Here is a 17,849-nt window from a genome sequence, read left to right as displayed (position 1 = left end):
GACAAAATGGCAGTAAGTAGATACATATCAATAAATACTTTGAATGTAAATGGACGCAATCCATTTTGCTCCAATCAAAAGACATAGGGTGACGTAATGGATAAAAAAGCAAGACCCGTCTATATGCTGCCTACAAGAGACTCCTTTCATTCCCAAAGACACCTGCAGATTGAAAGTGAAGGGATGGAAAAGCATTTATCATGTAAATGGAAGTGAAAAGGAAGCCAGGGTAACAATTCTTATTGAATGAAATAGACTTTAAAACAAAGTCTGCAATAAGAGACAAAGAAGGACACTATATAATAATAAAGGGGACAATCCTACAAGAAGATATAACAATTGTAAATATTTATGCACCCAACATAGAACACCCCAATACATAAAGCAGCTAATAACATGAAGGATGCAATTGATAAGGATACAAAAATAGTGGGGACTTTAGCACCCTGCTTACATCAATGGACAGATCATGTAAACAGAAAATCAACAAGGAAACAGTGGCTTTGAATGACACACTGGAGCAGCTGATCTAACAGGTATATTCAGACATTCCATCCAAAATCAGCAGAATGCACACTGTTTTCAAGTACACATGGAACATTCTCCAGAACAGATCACATACCCAGTCACAAAACAAGTCTCAACAAATTCCAAAGACTGAAGTCATAGTATGCATCTTTTCTGACCACAACTCTATGAAACTAAAAATCAACAAGAAAAAAATCTGGAAAGAACACAAATACATGGAGGTTAAATACATGCTACTAAACAATAAATGGATCAATTTGATCAAGAAATCAAAGAGGAAATAAAATAAAAAACACATGGAGAAAATGAAAATGAAAATATAATGGCCCCAAATCTTTGGGATGCAGCAGAAGCTGTTTTAAGACGGAAGTTTATAGCAACACAGGGCTACCACAAGAAGCAAGAAAAATCTCAAACAACGTAACCTTACACCTAATGGAGCTAGAAAAAGAACAAATAAAACCAAAAAGGAAAGGAAAGGAAGGAAATTCGAGTAGAAATAAATGAAACAGAAATTTAAAACATGGAACAGGTCAATGAAACCAAGAGCTGGAGTTTTGAAAAGATCAACAATATTGATGAGCGTAGCCCAGGCTCCTCAAAAAGAAAAAAAAGAAAAAAAGAAACAGAGACTCAAATAACTAATCAAATCAGAAATGAAAGAGGAAAAAAATAACTGACACCACAGAATAACAAAAAGATTATAGGAGAACAGTATGTAGAATGGTGTGCCAACAAGTTGGGCAACCTAGAAGAACTGGATACATTCCTAGAAACATATACACTCCAAAAACTGAATCAGAAAGAAATAGAAAATTTGAACAGATCAATTACTAGCAATTAAATTGAATCAGTAATCAAAAAACTTCCAACAAACAAAAGTCCAGGACCAGACAGCTTCATAGGTAAATTCTACCAAACATTTAAATTTATTTTTATTTTTTTTAATGTTTATTCATTTTTGAGAGAGAGAGAGAGAGAGAGAGAGAGAGAGAGAGAGAGAGTGTGTGAGCGAGCAAGTGAGCATGAGCAGGGGAGGGGCAGAGAGAGAGGGAGACACAGAACCTGGGGCAGGCTCTAGGCTCCGAGCTGTCAGCACAGAGCCCGACATGGGGCTCGAACTCACAACCATGCGATCCTGACCTGAGCCGAAGTCAGTCACTTAACTTAGCCACCCAGGCGCGCCATTTAATTTTTTAAAAATGTTTACTTATTTTTGAGAGACAAAGCATGAGTGGGGGAGGGATAGAGAGAAAGGGAGACACAGAATCCAAAGCAGGCCCCAGGCTCTGAGCTGTCACCACAGAGCCTGATGTGGGGCTCAAAGTCACGAACTACAAGATCGTGACCTAAGCTGAAGTCGGACGCTTAACCTACTGAGCCACCCAGGCGCCCCTAATTCTACCAGACATTTAAAGAAGAGTTAATACCTGTTCTTCTCAAACTATTCCAAAAATAGAAGAGGAAGGAAAGCTTCCAAATTCATTCTATGGGGCCAGCATTACCCTGATACAGAAAACCAGAAAAAGACACTACAAAAAAAAAAAAAAAAGAACTCGGGCCAATATCCACGATGAACACAGATGTAAAATCCTGACCAAAGCACTAGCAAACCGAATTCAACAATACAGTAAAAAAATTATCCACCATGATCAAGTGGGGTTTATCTCTGGGATGGAAGGGTGATTTAATATTTACAAATCAATCTACATGATACATCACATCAATAAGAGAAAGGATAAAAACCATATGATCCTTTCAATAGATGCAGAAACAGCATTTGACAAAGTACAACATCCATTCATGATAAAAACACTCAACAAAGTAGGTTTAGAGGGAAGGTATCTCAACATAATAAAGGCCATATGTGAAAAACCCACAGCAAACATCGCTTCTTTAATGGGGAAAACAGAACTTTTCTCCTGAGATCAAGAACAAGACAAGGATGTCCACTCTCAGCACTTGTATTCAACATAGTATTGAAAGTCCACAGCAATCAGACAAGAATGAAAGGCATGTAAATTGGTGAAGAAGAAGTAAAAATTTACTACTTATAGGTGACATGACACTGTAGATAGAAAACCCAAAAGATTCCACCAAAAAAATTCTACAACTAATACATGAATTCAGTAAAGTTGTAGGATACAAAATCAACATACAGAAATCCAGTGCATTTTTATACACCAATAATAAAGCAACAGAAAGAGAAATTAAGAAAACAGTCTCATTTGCAATTGCACCAAAAATAATAAAATACCTAGGAATAAACTTGACTAAAGAGTTTAGGACAGAAAGACCTATATTCTGGAAACTATAAAACACTGATGAGAGAAATTAAAGATGACACAAACAAATGGAAAGATATTCTATGCTCATGGATTGGGAGAATAAATATTGTTAAAATATTTAACAACACTACCCAAAGCAATCTACATATTTAATGCAATCCCTATGAAAATACCAATAGCGTTTTTCACACAACTAGAACAAACGATCCAAAAATTTGTGTGGAACCACAAAAGACTCCAAATAGCCAAAGAAATCTTGAAAAAGAAGACTAAAAGCGTAGGCGTCACAATCCCAGCTTTCAAGACCTACAACAAAGTTGTAGTAATCAAAACAGGATGGTATTACAGACAGACAGACACACAGATCAACTGAACAGAATAGAGAGCCCAGAAGTGAAACCACAATTATATGGTCAATTAATCTTCAACAAAGGACAAAGAATATGCAATGGGACAGTCTCTTCAACAAATGGTGCTGGGACAATTGGACAGTTACAAGCAAGAGAATAAAACTGAACCACTTTCTTACACCCTGCACAAAAATGACAGTCAAAATAGATTAAAGACCCAAATGTGAGACCTGAAACCATAAAATCCTCGAAGACGGCACAGACAGTAATGCCTCTGACATTGGCTGTAGCAATGTTTTTCTAGACACGTCTCCTGGGAAAAGGGAAACAAAAGAAAAATAAACTATTGGGACTGAATCAAAATAAAAAGCTTCTGTACAGCAAAGGAAACAATCAACGAGACTAAAAGACAACTACTGAATGTGAGAAGATACTTGCAAATGACAGATCTGATAAAACGTTAGTACCCAAAATATATAAAGAACTTATACAACTCAACACCAAAAAATAACCCAATTTAAAAACGGGCAGAAAACACGAACGGACATTTTCCCAAAGAAGACATCCAGATGGCCAACAGACACGTGAAGAGATGCTCAACGTCACCATCATCAGGAAAACGCAAATCAAAACCACGATGAGATACCACCTCACACCTGTCAGAATGGCTCAAATCAACAACACAAGAAACAACAAATATTGACCAAGATGTGGAGAAAGGGGAACGCTCTCGCATTGTTGGTGGGAATGCACACTGGTGCAGCCACTTGGAAAACAGTATGAAGTCTCCTCAAAGCATTAAAAGTAGAATCACCACATGATCAGTAATTCCACTACTGGGTATTTACCCAAAGAAACCAAAAACACTAATTCGAAAAGATACGTGCACCCTGATGTTTACTGCAGCACTATTTACAGTAGCCAAGGGTGGAGACAACCCAAGTCCATCGACAGACGAGTGGACGGACAAAGAGGCATACGTACGCGACGGCATAGCAGTCCTCCGTAGCAGAGAATGAAATCCTGCCATTTGCTACCACATGGATGGGTCTAGAGGGTATCGTGCTAAGCGAAAGAACAGGCGGACAGAGGCAAATACCATATGGTTTCACTCAAATGTGGAATTTAAGAAACAAAGCAAAAAGAGAGACACATCAAAAAACAGACTCTTAACTTACAGAGAACACACTGCTGGTCACCAGAGGGGAGGTGGCGGGGGGCGGGGGGGATGGGTGAAATAGGTGACGGGGATAAATTAAGGGGCACCCTTGTCATGATGAGCACAGAGTAGTGAATACGTGTGTTCAATCACTGTCCTGTACACCTGAAGCTAATCTAACCCTGTAGGTCAGTTATACCAGAATAAAAACTTAAAAAGACATGAATGTGATAAAAGAAAAAAAATCAAAACGGTACAGTAAGATACAAGGATACGTAAAATGTAAAGTTAAAGCCTCTTTCCCACCCACAAGACCCTCCAGTCTCCCTCATTTAAGGCCACCGGTGGGAAGAGTTGTTTGTGCATCTTCTTCCAAGACTTTCGGTTGGGGGTTCTTGAATCTAAAGCATAGATGCGTTTTTATAAGCACATGTACGCACACATTAGTATATAGGTTTTTATAATCTCTAAAAATGACATCATTTTCTGAAACTTAAAATGAACAACACATCTTAAATTTATCTGAGTGGAATTGCCAGATTGCCCTCTAAGAGGTCTTATTAATACATGCCCACACCCAAAGTAGGTCAGCATCTTTCAATAATACTTAATACTTCATCAGGTGCCACGGTGAACGCCCCCCACCCCCTGCCCGCACCCCACGCTTACGGCTCAGCAGCCAACGGGGTAGCGTGACAGCTCTCACCTGCCACAGCGTAGGCACTCTTCTATTGAGAAAAGACTCATACGTTTCCTCCAGTTCTTGGGCGAGGATGGTTTTTCCTTTTATCGCAAGTTGAAGGCCTTTCAGAGATTCGTGCACAACAATTAAGAACTTATCAAATCGTTCGATTTCTTGGCTCAGAAAGGTTAGCAGGACGCAGTGGATGAGGGGGTCATAGCCTGGATCGAGAAAGATGGAACACTAGGTTATTTTTCAGATAAAAGGAGGAACACAGGCTTTGGAAATGGAAGGAACTTCCTGTGTCAAGACCAGGGACCGCAACACGTTTTCTGCAGAAAATCAGGAATTACTTCAGGCTCCGTGGCCGCCCCGTCTGCGTCACGGCTGCTGGGCTGCGGACGCACAGAACCGACAAGCTTGGCTGTTTGCCAATAAAGTTGTATTTGTGCAGCAGCCCTCGCGTTCGTATTTCATACATTTATGGGTCCTTAAATATTCTTTTGGTTTTTTCCAACCAGTGAAGAATGTGAGACCCCTTTTAGCTTTCAGGCCGCACAGGAACGAACGGTGGCTGGACCTGGCCACAGCCCTAGGGTGCTGACCGTGCTTCCGACTCCACAACAGCACCGATGTCACAGACCGCCGCTCGGCATTGGGTTCCCGACGAACTTCCTTCAAAGGGGTAAGGTATAGGGGCGCCTGGGTGGCCCAGCCGGTTGAGCGTCTGACTGGCTCAGGTCATGATCTCGCGGTTTGGGGGGGTCAAGCCCGGCATCGGGCTCTGTGCCGTCAGCTCAGAGCCCGTTTCAGATCCTCTGTCCCCGTCTCTGTCCCTCCCCTACTTGTGCTCTCCCCCAAATAAATAAATATTTAAAAAATTTTCAAAAATAAACAGTTAAGATATGGACGTTGAGAAATTAACTGGGTCCTTTGCCACGGCCCGGACGCTGGCCCCCAGGGCTGGGTGCCCTGTCGCCCCTGGGCCTGCCCCCTTTCTGGAGCCCTCAGAGCGGGGGCCGCCGGTCAGAGGGTCCATGTTCTTTGTGCTCCGCAGGCAGGCCGGGCGGGGCAGGGACCCCTAAGCTGCTCTATAGCCTCAGGCAGGGCAGCTCCTTCCTGCTTTGCTACAAGCATATTTCTTTTTTTTTTTAATTTTTTTTAATTTTTTTTTTTTAACGTTTATTTTACTTTTTGAGACAGAGAGAGACAGAGCATGAACGGGGGAGGGTCAGAGAGAGAGGGAGACATAGAATCTGAAGCGGGCTCCAGGCTCTGAGCCGTCAGCACAGAGCCCGACGCGGGGCTCGAACCCACGGACCGTGAGATCGTGACCTGAGCTGAAGTCGGACGCTTAACCGACCGAGCCACCCAGGCGCCCCACTACAAGCATATTTCTTCACTTTTAGTCTCCCAGCCACCCACCCCCCTGCCCCAACAAAACCAGAAAGGAAGACAAAGCTACAGCACCCTTTCCTTCTCTGCCCCAAGCTTGGGGGGGGGGGGGGGGTCTCTCAGCTTGGAGAGTGGGAAGGGGGGGGGTGTAGAGACCGCACTGCCTACCTCACTAGGCCTGGCTGCTTCTGTGGGGTCTTGGGGGACCCCCACCCCTTCCCCTTGGGGCCAGAGTCCTTCCCCGAGGACTCACGTCCTGTGCCTACCTTGGATGCTCTTACAGAGAGACTCCCAGAGGGGGCTGGACATGATGCACTTCAAGGTGCTGGGTGTTCCAGCACATTCTTCCTTCTCCACAGACCTCGGCAGCCGCTGTAGCAGGTCAGACAGGATTTCCATCAGCAGTTCGTCGTCACTCTGCTCGGGACTACAAAGGACACGGAGAGATGCGGATCTGTGTGACCCAGGACAGCCCGCTGTTCAGGCCCGGGGCCAAGCCGCTTCACAGCCGCACTCGACTAGGCACACGACGGAGTCCGTGCATTTTACAGATGAGGAAGCGGCCGGCCGTGGAGCCGGTGCGGGGCTCGACCTCATCAACCGTGAGATCACGACCCGAGCTGAAATCAACGGTCGGGATAAAACTGGCCCCTTGCCCTGCTTCCCAAGAAATTCTTATTTTATTTATAATTTAACCTTTTTTTTTTTTTTTTTATTCTAGTAGGCTCCACAAGGAGTGTGGAGCCCAATGCGGGACTTGAACCCACGACCCTGAGATCAAGAGTCAGACACTTAAGGGGCGCCAGGGTGGCTCAGTTGGTTAAGCGTCCAGCTTCAGCTCAGGTCATGATCTCATAGTCTGTGGGTTTGAGATCAAGAGTCAGACACTTAAGGGGCGCCAGGGTGGCTCAGTTGGTTAAGCGTCCAGCTTCAGCTCAGGTCATGATCTCATAGTCTGTGGGTTTGAGCCCCATGTCAGGCTCTGTGCTGACAGCTTGGAGCCTGGAGCCTGCTTCGGAGTCTGTGTCTCCCTCTCTCTCTGCCCCTCCCCTGCTCACGCTCTGTCTCTCTCTCAAAAATAAACATTAAAAAAAAAAAAAAGACACTTAACTGACTGAGCCACCCAGGCGCCCCCTGCACTTTGGACGTTTACAAGAAAATATGTATTTTTAAAGGGTTCTTAAGATTTCTTTGTCGACAATTCATCGTCAGAACGCATCTGCGTGAAGTGTCAATACCGAAATGAAGACGCAGGCGGCACCCCGACAGCGTGTGCTCGTCACCAACCGCGTGTCAGATTCCTCGGGGACGCTGGGCGGCCCGTGGGGGCACAGGCCTGGGCCAGGTGGGGCAGAGCGCGAAAACTGGACGAACTCTAAACACTAAAGCTCCCCTGAGCTCGTGCTGTTACTCTAACTGCTGGCAGGGGCTGGTTTCAGCCGTCACCCGGGTCTCACACAGCCAGGGTGTCGTCCTGCACGGTGAGCGACAGCCTGGAAGCCACGACCACGCTCAGTGCACTGCTTCTGTGTCCGCTCACCCCTCACGCCAAGTAGGAGGTTTTCCCATTTTGTTTTCACACTTAGGCGGTGACTTTAAAGCAAGGTTGCTCAGTGGCATTCGTCCAAGGTGGCTTCTGTTGATTCAAAAGACTTCAAAAAACACACACCTTCAAAGGGCAACTCTTTGCTACCCCTGAGGGCGTTAAGTCAAATGGGACGGATCTTTTAGATCTAATCATGCAGAGAAGTTTCTAGTATGTTTTGAGCACAGGCAGCATAATGGCAGCCATCCCAGCCTCCCAGAATGCCCGAGGGGCACGGATAAACACACTCAACGTGCTTGCGAACAGCAGCCCCATAACCCATCTCTTACTGGCGAATTTGTTGAAGGCGGGAGGCACAGCCGTCAGTATTTACGAGCGCAGGACGCACAGGGAATTGAACCTGATATTCTGGGGGCACACGGGAAGGCTTCCAAGTAGCCACTCCTGTTTCGCTGTGTGTGCAGCTTTCCTGCACGTAGAAGGTAGGACGCGTTCACTCCGTCGGTGGGGGGAGGGCTCGGTTACACCTGTTTTGTGTCAGTGCAATGACCTTGGAAGAGAGCACCAGATGGTCAGCCAAAGCCACAGTGAGGATCCAATCAGATACCATTTTAATATGAGTTTCGTGGTCCAGAGACAGGAAGGGGCGCCTGGGTGGCACGGTCGCCTGAGTGTCCGGCTCTCGGTTTCAGCTCGGGTCATGATCTCACAGTTTTATGGGTTTGAGCCCTGCGTTGGGCTCTGTGCTGACAGCACGGAGCCTGCTTGGGAGTCTCTCTCTCTCTCTCTCTCTCTCTCTCTCTCTCTCTCTGCTCCTCCCCTTCTCATTCGGTTTCTGTCTCTCTCAAGAAAAACAACAACTAACAACAACAAAGAGACGAGAAGACCAAAGCGTACAGAGTTCCGATAGGTTCAGAGGTTTTAGAACTAAGTGGAAAAAGAATATAAAAAAGACACGTGTATCTTAGGAGCCTGTTAGGAGGTGGAGGAGGGAGACGTGTCCTCCAGACTAAGGGGACCACTTACGGTTTTACTCGGGGGAACTTAGCATCGGGGGCGCCTGTGCGCAGAAGGCCCTGGCCGCACACGCCCATCCCCCACAAAGCCCGAGCCGCCTTGTGGTGACGTCACAGGGGGATTACCTAGAGCGGGGCCACCCGTGCACCAGCGGCAAGGACAAGACTGAGGACTCAGGTGGTCAGGTCCGCTGGCGCTCCTGCAGAGCACAAGGGCCCTAAACCCGATCTGTGAGCCCACAGACTAACAGCCTAGGGGAACGTGGACTCGGATCCCGGGGACGTGGGCAACGTCACCATCACCGGGGGTTGGAGTTGCGATGACCTTACGACAAGTATAATCGGGGTTCAAGGCATCCGATGCGTGTTCCCAACAAGTGGTTTAAATTTCGGTTTCAGTTTATTTACTTGTTTTCCCCCCAACCCGAAGCACACCAAGAAGGCAAACTCCCATGTCACGCACAGTGGCGCCACTGGTCCCGGGGAAGACTGAGAAGTTGGTGTAGACAGGATTAACAGAATCAAAACCACAGTGACGGTACTTTCGTGGTGAGGAATCTGTACCTGTTGGTATTTTCAATATTTATGATATTTAAGAGATTTGGGGCTCTTAACACCTGAAGGTCAGCTTTGGGACTCTGACTTACAACAGGAAGTGGGGAAATTGGTTTCAATTTATGATTTTGAGTTGAAATTCAGCTAAGTTGATATATTTGAAGACATAAGAGAATTTAAGATCCCACGTATTTGTTTAATTATTAGATTTATAAGAATTGTTGCAAGATTTGAAGAAGGTTTGGCGGTGAGGTAGCTGAAGTACATTAACTCTGTAATGAATATTATTATACTTGAAAGCGTTTACGTCAGTAGATAACCAAACGCTATTCAAAGACCTTTTAAAAATTATTGTTAAAATCTGTTAGACTTACACATTGAAAAATTAGATTTTTAAGCTGCCCTTAACCTGAGGAACTCGTATTCTGAGAACAGCCCCACAGGTAGGCATGGTTATTATCTCAGATGCGAACGTGATGAACTTGAAGACTTTAGTGACGTCCCCAAGTCTGCAAAGTCAGGTGGTGGAACTGGGATTTGAACTCAGCGAGGGAAGAGGGAGGCGAGGCCTGCGTGGGCCACCTGCGTCCTCAGCGGGTGTGAACGAGCACCCGAGAGGACGTCTGGGAACCGCAGGAACACACTTTGCTGGGGAGGCAGTGAGGCCACTGAGCTCACACCACGTAGCTGTGGCCTTGACAAACGTGACCTTGTCTTCTAGTTACAGGCTGCGGAGGCTTGAGAATTTGGGTTACATCTGTTATAGCTTTTTAATGTTTGTTTATTTTTGAGAGAGAGAGAGAGAGACAGAGCATGAGCAGGGGAGGGGCAGAAAGAGAGGGAGACACAGAATCTGAAGTGCAGAGCCTGACGCGGGGCTTGAACTCATGAGCCGTGAGATCATGACCTGAGCCGAAGTGGGGCACTTAACCGACTGAGCCACCCAGGCGCCCCCATCTGTTACAGCTTTTAAAGCTCACAGTGGCTTTGACAGGGAGACAGGCATTCTATGTTTATGGATAAGCAGAGTAAGGGTGTTGAGGCCCTGTGACAGTCGTATCGTTGGCCCTCTTCATCATACTGTCCTCTTACACTTTAGTTTCTGTTCAGATTGTTTTGTATTTTGCACTTATTTTAAAGTTTACTTTGAGAGAGAGAGAGAGAGAGAGAGCCTGCGCATGCATGAGTGGGGGAGGGGCAGAGAGAGAGACAGAGAGAGAGAGAGAGAGAGAGAGAATCCCAGGCAGGCTCCACGCTGTCACCACAGAGCCCCACGCGGGGCTCAATCTCACGAAACGCGAGATCATGGCTTGAGCCAAAACCAAGAACTGAGCCGCCTGGGCACCCCCACTATATCTTAGACTTATTTGTCTACAAGTTCCGCACTGTAGCTCTTCAAATTCCTAAATATTCACTTAACACTTAATTATTTAAGATGAATATTTAATAATTTCCGACTAACGACTGTTGCTAGTGAGTTCTTACCGGACCACGAGATTGGCGCCGGTCCCGGGTTGCATGGTAATGAGACTGTCCACAAGGTGCCGGCCCTGGATCTCTCTGCCACCCCTTATGGCCTCCGGGTGCAGTCCCAAGAGCTCAGGCGTGTCGTCGTCAGGTAAGGACTGGACGATGTGGATGTAATCCCTCAAGCTCGCGGATTTCGGCACTGGCTGACGTATCTGAACATTTAACCACTTGTTAGTTTTTGTCCAGGGCAATACCTACTTTCCGTAATGCGTGTAGATACTTCTTCCCATAAAATGTATACCATATATAAATACCATAGATGACTTATGTAAAATTCGCGTAACATTTACACAGAGGGCTCCCCTTACTTCTGGGTGGCATATTCCAGACACTCCCGTCAAAAGCTACCTCTGGGACGACTGCGTTTGTAAAGTGTGGCTCTGGGATACGCACAGTAACTTTCTTGTTGGGAAAAGAGACAGAAGAAGGGAAACCACTTCGGTTCTGACTACCTGTTGCCTCAGTGACCCATACCCACAGATAACGGACACAATCCAGCCTCAACAAACCGCCTTTCTTCGGTGAAGCTACAGAAGGAATGTGACAACGATGTTAAGACTCCGTCTGAACACTTGGCTGGGGGGGGGGGAGCAAAATGGGTGAAGGTGGTCAAAAGATACGAAATCCCAGGTATGAAACGCATAATAAATTTGTTTTAATTGAAAAGCTACTTGATGGTGTGGGAGAGCTCTTCATGCTGGTCACCGGCTCCTTCTTCCTGCGATTAGCTGTGTGGCTAAGTTCCCCTCTGTAAGGCTGACTCTCGTGTCACATCCCCTGGGGAGAAAATGGGCCTTCTAGAACCTATGAGGTGATAATGACGAACAGGACTATGCTGGATAAAGAGATGCCCACGGCTTCTTGGACGCGATCGCTTTGAAACATGGAGCCCAATTCTCTCCCTGCACGGAGGCTAACCGAATGGTCTGCCTCTTGGATAAGCGAGGGGACAGAGGTCAGACCCTGGTCTTTCTGGCCTTGAGAGGATGCATGGGTAGATGAAATGTCAGCTGACATGGTAAATGGTGACTTGTTTTTATGCTGCTGGCAGTTAATAAGAGCCATCAAAAGTGAACGTGAAAATCCATTTAAATGCAGGTTTTAGAGAACGCAACTACATTTCAGTGATCAAGTGCTGTAAGTAAATGCCTGTTCCCACCTCATCACTGAAGAAACTGAAGTCATCTTTCAGCACTTCCGGGTCACAGAATTTGTGCAGAAGGGTGTTTAGACACCGCCTGTCCCAGGTGTCCGTCACCCGGCCGCCGTAAGTCACTTCCCCAAGGAGGTAGTGCAGTTTCTGCCACGAAACACCGGTCTGTGCATTCAGGGAGTTCTCCAGCACCTTTATGGCAACCTGTAGAAAATCCACCAGTCTTTACTATCTCAGAATGTGTTTGCAGCCCACTTTGATGTTTGCACGTAAAATCAGCAACTCGCAACAGCTACCTGTATTTTCTCTTTAAAAATACCGTTGACCCTTGCACAACTGTGGGTTTGACGTGTGTGGCTCCCCATATATGTGAATTTTTCACCGTTCCCGTAAATGGATTTTCTGTTCCTTGTGATTTTCTTAGTAATGCTTTCTTTCCTCGAGCTGCCTTTATTGTAAGAATACAGTATATGATACATGTAACACACAAAATACGTATTAATTGACTGTTGGCGTTATGGGTAAGGCTTTCAGTCAACAGTAGGCTATTAATAAAGCTTTGGGGCATCAGAAGTGATACGTGGATTTTTAACCACACAGGGGTCGGTGCCCCTAACCCCCGCCTTGTTCAAGGGTCAGTTGTACATGGAAATAGCAAGAGGGATAAAAATATCAGGATATACATTTTCATCCATTCTTTTTTGTTGTTGAACATCGAATTACTAAATTAAAATTATTACTATTATTTGGAACAGACACCACAAGCTGGTGGCACCAGATTCGGAAGGCACAACCGGGTAAGCAAGGGGACGTGAGTCTTTGGAGACCCCTGCTCTTCCAGTCAGATCCCCTCCCGGAGGCCCCGGTGGCTTTGGGAGGTTTCTTGGGCCCCTTTACACAGATGTTCTCTGAACTCCCTGCACCGAGTGGATCTCATTCCTGCTTCTCTCTCTGACACCCCTCCCCACCTTTCTACTTCAATTTCCAGCTCTCTTCCCCTCCTTCCCTCCCTTTCATCTTTGTTTCCTGTTTTCCTTCCAAAAATGCTAGTCCAGAGTCGCCTGGGTGGCTCAGTCCGTTGAGCGACCGACTTGGGCTCAGGTCATGATCTTGCAGCTCGTGAGTTCGAGCCCCACGTCAGGCTCTGTGCTGACAGCTCACTTGTCCTGCAACTGGACGATATAGCTTGTACGTGCACTTTTCTTTTTATTCCCTCATCCTTAATACGGATTAATATGATTTGACATCACCAATGTGAATTATGTCATTTTCTTATTGCGTTGATCAGAGCTTTTGAGGCGATGCTGAATGTTAATGGTGTAATCAGCATCCCTGTTTGATTCTTTTTGTTTTGTTTGTTTTTTTTGATTCTTGATGTTAATAAAAACAACTTCAGTGTTGGCTATTTAAAATCATATTTGCTATAGTTTTTTGGTAGTCTTTCCCATATTTAAGTAGTCCCTTATAATCCCTATATATTTTTGAGTTCTTATCAGGAATGGTGTCTGACTTCATAATGAGAGACTTCTTTTTTTATTTATGATATTTATTAGTATTATATTTATATTGATATTATGTAGATATATACATTAATATTAATGTACCAAACTCAAATGAACCACCGATTGGTCTTAAGACAGAGAGATAAACAAGTAATTCTTTGAGTTGTAATTGTATACCAAGAATGGGTCACAAACGCTACGTGATGAAAAGGCATGTCGTACCACCAGTCAGGGCGCAGGTAGCTATATATCAAATGGCCAACAGCAGCCAAATGACAGCCACGGAAGTTCCCGGGTTGCTAGAAGCCAACAGACCGTATTGTGAGGGACCACTGAAGTCTCGGAAAGCTGTGGAGAACAATAACACACCCACCAACCTCTCACTGAGGGAACGAGTAGGGTTTCACGTGGTGCTCTACACAGGGCACCAACAGTGTCTTTGTCAAACTGTGCAGGTGTCTTCGAATGGTACACAACGCAGCCACCGATGGATGAACTACTGACAGAAGCTTGCCCATAATGTACCTTTCATCATGCAAGTTTCAGCCCGCTGATGCGCAACTCGAACATACTGCTTTTGAAGTTTCTTCTGCCTGCCTTTTGTGGGTAGGCAAAAATTGATGCCATGTGAAAAATTAAGCAACTCGACACTGTCCTGCCTTTCGAACCCAGATTTTTTTTCTAATTGCTTTTTTTTGTATTAAATATAATGTATTGTCCAATTGGCTTCCATGCAACACCCAGTGCTCATCCCAACAGGTGCCCTCCTCAGTGCCCATCACCCACTTTCCCCTCTCCCCCACCCCCCATCAACCCTCAGTCTGTTCTCAGTGTTTAAGAGTCTCTTGTGGTTCGCCTCCCTCCCTCCCTCCCTGTAACTTTTTTTTTTTTTTACCCTTCCCCTCCCCCATGGTCTTAAGTTTCTGAGGATCCACATATGAGTGAAAACATATGGTATCTTTCTCTGCCTGACTTATTTCACTCAGCATAATACCCTCCAGTTCCATCCACGTTGCTGCAAATGGCAGGATTTCATTCTTTCTCATTGCCAAGTAGTATTCCATGGTATATATAAACCACAACTTCTTTACCTGTTCATCAGTTGATGGACATTTAGGCTCTTTCCACAACTTGGCTGTTGTTGAAAGTGCTGCTATAAACATTGGGGTACAAGTGCCCGTATGCATCAGCACTCCTGTATCCCTTGGGTAGACTCCTAGCAGTGCTATTGCTGGGTCATAGGGTAGGTCTATTTTTAATTTTTTGAGGAACCTCCACACTGTTTTCCAGAGCGGCTGCACCAGTTTGCATTCCCACCAACAGTGCAAGAGGGTTCCCCTTTCTCCACATCCTCGCCAGCATCTGTAGTCTCCTGATTTGTAGATTTTAGCCACTCTGACTGGCGTGAGGTGGTATCTCGGTGTGGTTCTGATTTGTATTTCCCTGATGATGAGTGACACTGAACATTGTTTCATGTGTCTGTTGGCCATCTGGATGTCTTCTTTGGAAAAGTGTCTATTCATGTCTTCTGCCCATTTCTTCACTGGATTATTTGTTTTTCAGGTGTGGAGTTTGGTGAGTTCTTTATAGATTTTGGATACTAGCCCTTTATCTGATATGTCATTTGCAAATCTCTTTCCCCATTCCTTCGGTTGCCTCTTAGTTTTGTTGATTGTTTCCTCTGCAGTGCAGAAGCTTTCTATCTTGACGAGGTCCCAATAGTTCATTTTTGCTTTTAATTCCCTTGCCTTTGGAGATGTGTTGAGTAAGAAATTGCTGCGGCTGAGGTCAGAGAGGTTTTTTCCTGCTTTCTCCTCTAGGGTTTTGATGGCTTCCTGAATGAGAGGCTTTTCTGCATCTACTCATGTGATCATGGAAAGCGAGTTATAGATTTCCAGCTATCGAGCCATTCTCGCGTTCTTGGACTCAGCCCTAGGGGGTCATAGTGCGTTATGCTTTTGATTCATTGCTGAAGCTTATCAATAATTTATACAGAATTTTTTACATCAAGTCCTAAGTACAACTAGCCTGTATTCTTACATATATTATTTTTATCAGGTATTCACATTACTATTATGGTTTCATAGAATGGATTGGGGAAATTGCCATCTTTTTCTAAGGCTTGGAATCGCTTAAATAATATCAATGTCCGTGTCTTAAGGTCCAGCGTGAACTCGGCTATGAAACCATTTCATTCCGGTGTTTATCTGCAGTGTCTTATAGCAGTTGGTCCACTCAGAACTTTCATATTTTTGGAGTCAATTTTGATAATTCGTATTTTCCCAGAAATCATTGGATCCATACAGACTTTCAAACTTTGTCTTATCAAAAACCAATTTTTGGATTTATTTTTCCGTTCTACTATTTTTTGTGTATTATTTTATCACTATTAAAATTAGATTCATTTGTCCCTTTTGTTGTTTTTTCTAATTTCTTAAGATGACTATGACTTTCCTGCACTTCCTCTTTAATAATGAAGATATTTAAGGCCATAGTTTATTCCTTTCTGAGCATATTTTATACTGTCATAGTTTCAGTGTGAAGTATCTCATTTCCTTTCTGTTTGAGATATTTTGTGATTTTCCTTTGAACATCCTCTTTGATAAAAGACTTATCTCCAGGCATGTTTCTTAATTTCCACCTTAAGATCTTTGGGGTCGAATTTTTAATACTTATTAGATTACGATCCGAGAATGTGGCCCACACAATAATTAAAGATTTTATTCTGTGGCCATGCTCCTGGCTGAACTTCCTACGAGTTCCTTGGATGTATGAAGAAAAACGTGTGCTGCCTACTGGAGGGATGTTGGGTTCTACAAAACTCTTGTTAATCGAATTTGTTGATTACATTATTCTATTATCTGTCTTACTCTTGCTTGTGGGAGCGCCCTAATTCCGAAAGGGGATTTGAAATCCCCCCTAGTGGTTACACAGGAGCACACACCCGTAGCACGCACAGGCATGTACGTGTCCCCACGCACCCACACGCACGTTTGTGCACACGTGCTACCGTGGGCTACGGTCTGCCACGTGTCGGGACCGTGTAATGTCTGAGCGCACAGACGCCGAAGCCAGGCCGCCTGTGTTCGAATCCTGTCCGTTCCCGCGGCTCCCTCAGCCTCAAATGCGGGAGGACGACCCTCTTCCCAGGGCCGACGTGAGGCCCAAGTTCATCAGTCCCCAGAACACTCTCCGCAGAAGTTACCGTTTTCACACCGTTGTTTCTTCACACATGTCCTCTTCCTGCTCTTTGGTGCTTTTTCAGATTCAATCCCGTCTTGTCTGATAGTAACATTGCCATTCCTGCTTTCTCGCTGCTTTTATTTTCTTGGCAGTTTTAAACTGTCTTCCACAACATAAGTGTTCTTCTTCTAAATTGCACGTGCCTCCTCGAGAGGGAGTGTGGCCGGCTCACGTTTCAGACGCAGCCTGAGAAGATTCCTTCCGTAGAACTTTGCTACCATTTATTTTACTTTGTCGTTTCTCTCCCTCCTTATTTCTGACAGGTTGGTCCAACGGCTATTTTCCTCTCTCTTCTTTGCCGATTTAGACACACGCGACCTTTCCGTTCCTTCAAGTCTTCTTAACGTAACATTTCTTTTTTCAAGTGACAAGAAGACGACAGCTACTTCCCCGCCCCTAGTGGGAACACTTCCCGCTTCTTCCTCTGCCCACCCGGCCTCCCCTTCCTGTCCTCGCGGGACCCCGGTGCACACGTGCCCCTTCTCCCCGACCTCTGGGTTCCGCTGAGAGAGGTTAGTGTTTTCAGCCTAAGACGATTATGGGACTTTTCTTGCAGCACGAGCCTTCCTTTTAAATCATCTGTGTTAGCACTTAGACCACTGATGCGCAGCAGTTCATTATTGTCTATTTAGATTTAACAATGCGGCCGGGCCACAGATTTCCTGCTCTCCACACTCCCCGCTCGGCCACTTCCCTTCATTGTGTCTCCACCTCGGCCCTGATGCGGTCGCACACAGCTGCTACCGTGTTTGCAAGGACGAGAGCCAGAGCCAGGCTGGGCTGTGCAGGAACCCCTCCCCGCCCCCCCCCCCCCCATCCAGAACCCCCCTCGGCAGGACCCTCCCCCCCCCACCCCCACAGGACTTCCCTTTGTGCAGGACCCCATGTAGGAATCACCCCCC

The 17,849-nt window shown here is 45.5% G+C and overlaps 1 protein-coding gene across 1 annotated transcript in view; it reads right to left on the bottom strand.

The window, feature by feature from the left end:
* The window catches only part of DNAH14 (dynein axonemal heavy chain 14), a 305,880-nt gene that overhangs the window by 18,205 nt on the left and 269,826 nt on the right, over window positions 1-17,849 (bottom strand). Inside the window, exons 77-80 of the mRNA XM_049635106.1 lie at window positions 12,209-12,406; window positions 11,005-11,201; window positions 6,669-6,829; window positions 5,032-5,228 (exon numbers count right to left, since the gene is read on the bottom strand). Of these exons, the coding sequence (XP_049491063.1) occupies window positions 5,032-5,228; window positions 6,669-6,829; window positions 11,005-11,201; window positions 12,209-12,406 (753 nt within the window). The remainder of the gene's footprint in view (window positions 1-5,031; window positions 5,229-6,668; window positions 6,830-11,004; window positions 11,202-12,208; window positions 12,407-17,849) is intronic.

Source organism: Panthera uncia, chromosome F1, assembly GCF_023721935.1.
Source record: "Panthera uncia isolate 11264 chromosome F1, Puncia_PCG_1.0, whole genome shotgun sequence".
Taxonomy (NCBI): domain Eukaryota; kingdom Metazoa; phylum Chordata; class Mammalia; order Carnivora; family Felidae; genus Panthera; species Panthera uncia.
This window is presented reverse-complemented; position numbering and strand designations above follow the sequence as displayed.